Source organism: Bison bison, unplaced genomic scaffold (assembly GCF_000754665.1).
Source record: "Bison bison bison isolate TAMUID 2011002044 unplaced genomic scaffold, Bison_UMD1.0 scf7180017864181, whole genome shotgun sequence".
NCBI lineage: Eukaryota > Metazoa > Chordata > Mammalia > Artiodactyla > Bovidae > Bison > Bison bison.
The window spans coordinates 8,265,953-8,267,559 of NW_011494753.1; the positions used below are offsets into that span (position 1 = coordinate 8,265,953).

A 1,607-nucleotide genomic window follows, 5' to 3' on the forward strand; every position below is an offset into this window, starting at 1 on the left:
ATTGTCGGCTCTCTGCCCTAGACAGTCACTTGGGGCAGAGCAGCACCCTTTGCTGGAGATAGCTCCCTGGTTCCTCAAGCCTTCATGGAAGAATTTTCTCTTCCTCACTTCTCCCCACGGGCTTCCCTGGTGGGTCAGATGGTAAAGAATCCGTCCGCAATGCGAGAGACTTGGGTTCGATCCCTGGGTTGGGAAGATCCCCTAGAGAAGGGAACGGCAACCCACTCCAGTATTCTTGCCTGGAGAATTCCATGGACAGAGGAGCCTGGCGGGCTACAGTCCATGGGGTCACAAAGAGTCAGACACGACTGAGCAACTTCCACTTCACTTCTCCCAGCTCGGTGACATCCCTTAGGAAGGGCACTCTAGGACATATCACAGACCCCTGATTCTCTGCCTCATTCCCTCACCTTGCTGCACACTCCATCGCTTCTTTCTTGCTGATCAAAGCTGAATATCTTGTGGTGCTGCAGATTCTGGCAGAAAGTCTCAAGCCCTTGCTGACCCTTAATCATAGGAAGTATGTCGAAAGGACAGGGCTTTGACCCCTAGGCTCATCTTAGTGGTTCTGTTGCAGATGGTGGACCTGTTGGTTCCGTGTAGAGCTGACCATCCCAGAGGCATGGGTGGGTCAGGAAGTTCATCTTCGCTGGGAAAGTGATGGAGAAGGCCTGGTGTGGCGTGATGGGGAACCTGTCCAGGTGAGGAGCCCTGCCCTGGGTCAGGTGTGGCCACATTTCAGCCCTGGTCTCTGGCAAAGCCACAGCTGAGTGGCTATGCCTGCAGGGTGGTATGAGTTTTTGCTTAGGCCCCTGTGTAATTGTTCCTTCTTATATTTAAGCGGATCACTTAAGGTCACAACATAATGCTAAGCTAACTCTGCCACTGACTGGTCACCCTCCCATTCTGGAATGAAACTAGTTACTAATCAAATACAATAATATGTACAGCAGATGGACTTATTAAGCCTTTACTAGGTGCTAGGTGCCAGACTAGTGGCTTTTCAGACTGTATCACTTTTTATTTTTAATTTTTAATAAACTAGTTTTTATTATATGTAATAGATGCTTATGGCAGATGGGGAGGAGGACTTTGAAACAGTTATGGATAGTATAAAGTTTACAAAGTCTCTTTACCTGAAATAATGGGTCTGTCCTTCCACCTCACCCCCAGTTGCCCAGATAGAGCCACTATGAAGTGCCTTGTCTATGTATCCAACTTTATCAGGTTTAACCTTTATAATTCTATGTGATAGGTTTTTATGGCCAGTGGCACAGACAGTAAAGAATCTGCCTGCAGTGCAGGAGACCTGGGTTCGATCCCTGAGTCAGGAAGATCCTTGGAGAAGGGAAGCTACCCACTCCAGTATTCTTGCTTGGAGAATTCCATGGACAGAGGAGCCTGGCGGGCTACAGTCCATGCAATTGCAAAGAGTCAAACACCACTAAGTGACTAACACTTTCACTTTTCACAGACAGAAACTGAGATATATAGAGGTTAGCACACTTGCTTGGATTCATACAGCTTCCATTTCAGTTTGACTAACCCTCAGTCTTGGGTTAGGACTGTTGCTCTTCCTGTGCAGAAAGGCAGCAGACCCCTCCCTC

The 1,607-nt window shown here is 48.1% G+C and overlaps 1 protein-coding gene across 1 annotated transcript in view; it reads left to right on the forward strand.

Moving 5' to 3' along the window:
• The window catches only part of MAN2C1 (mannosidase, alpha, class 2C, member 1), a 12,289-nt gene that overhangs the window by 1,081 nt on the left and 9,601 nt on the right, over positions 1-1,607 (forward strand). Inside the window, 1 exon segment of the mRNA XM_010843326.1 lies at positions 578-701. Coding sequence (XP_010841628.1) covers positions 578-701 — 124 coding nt within the window.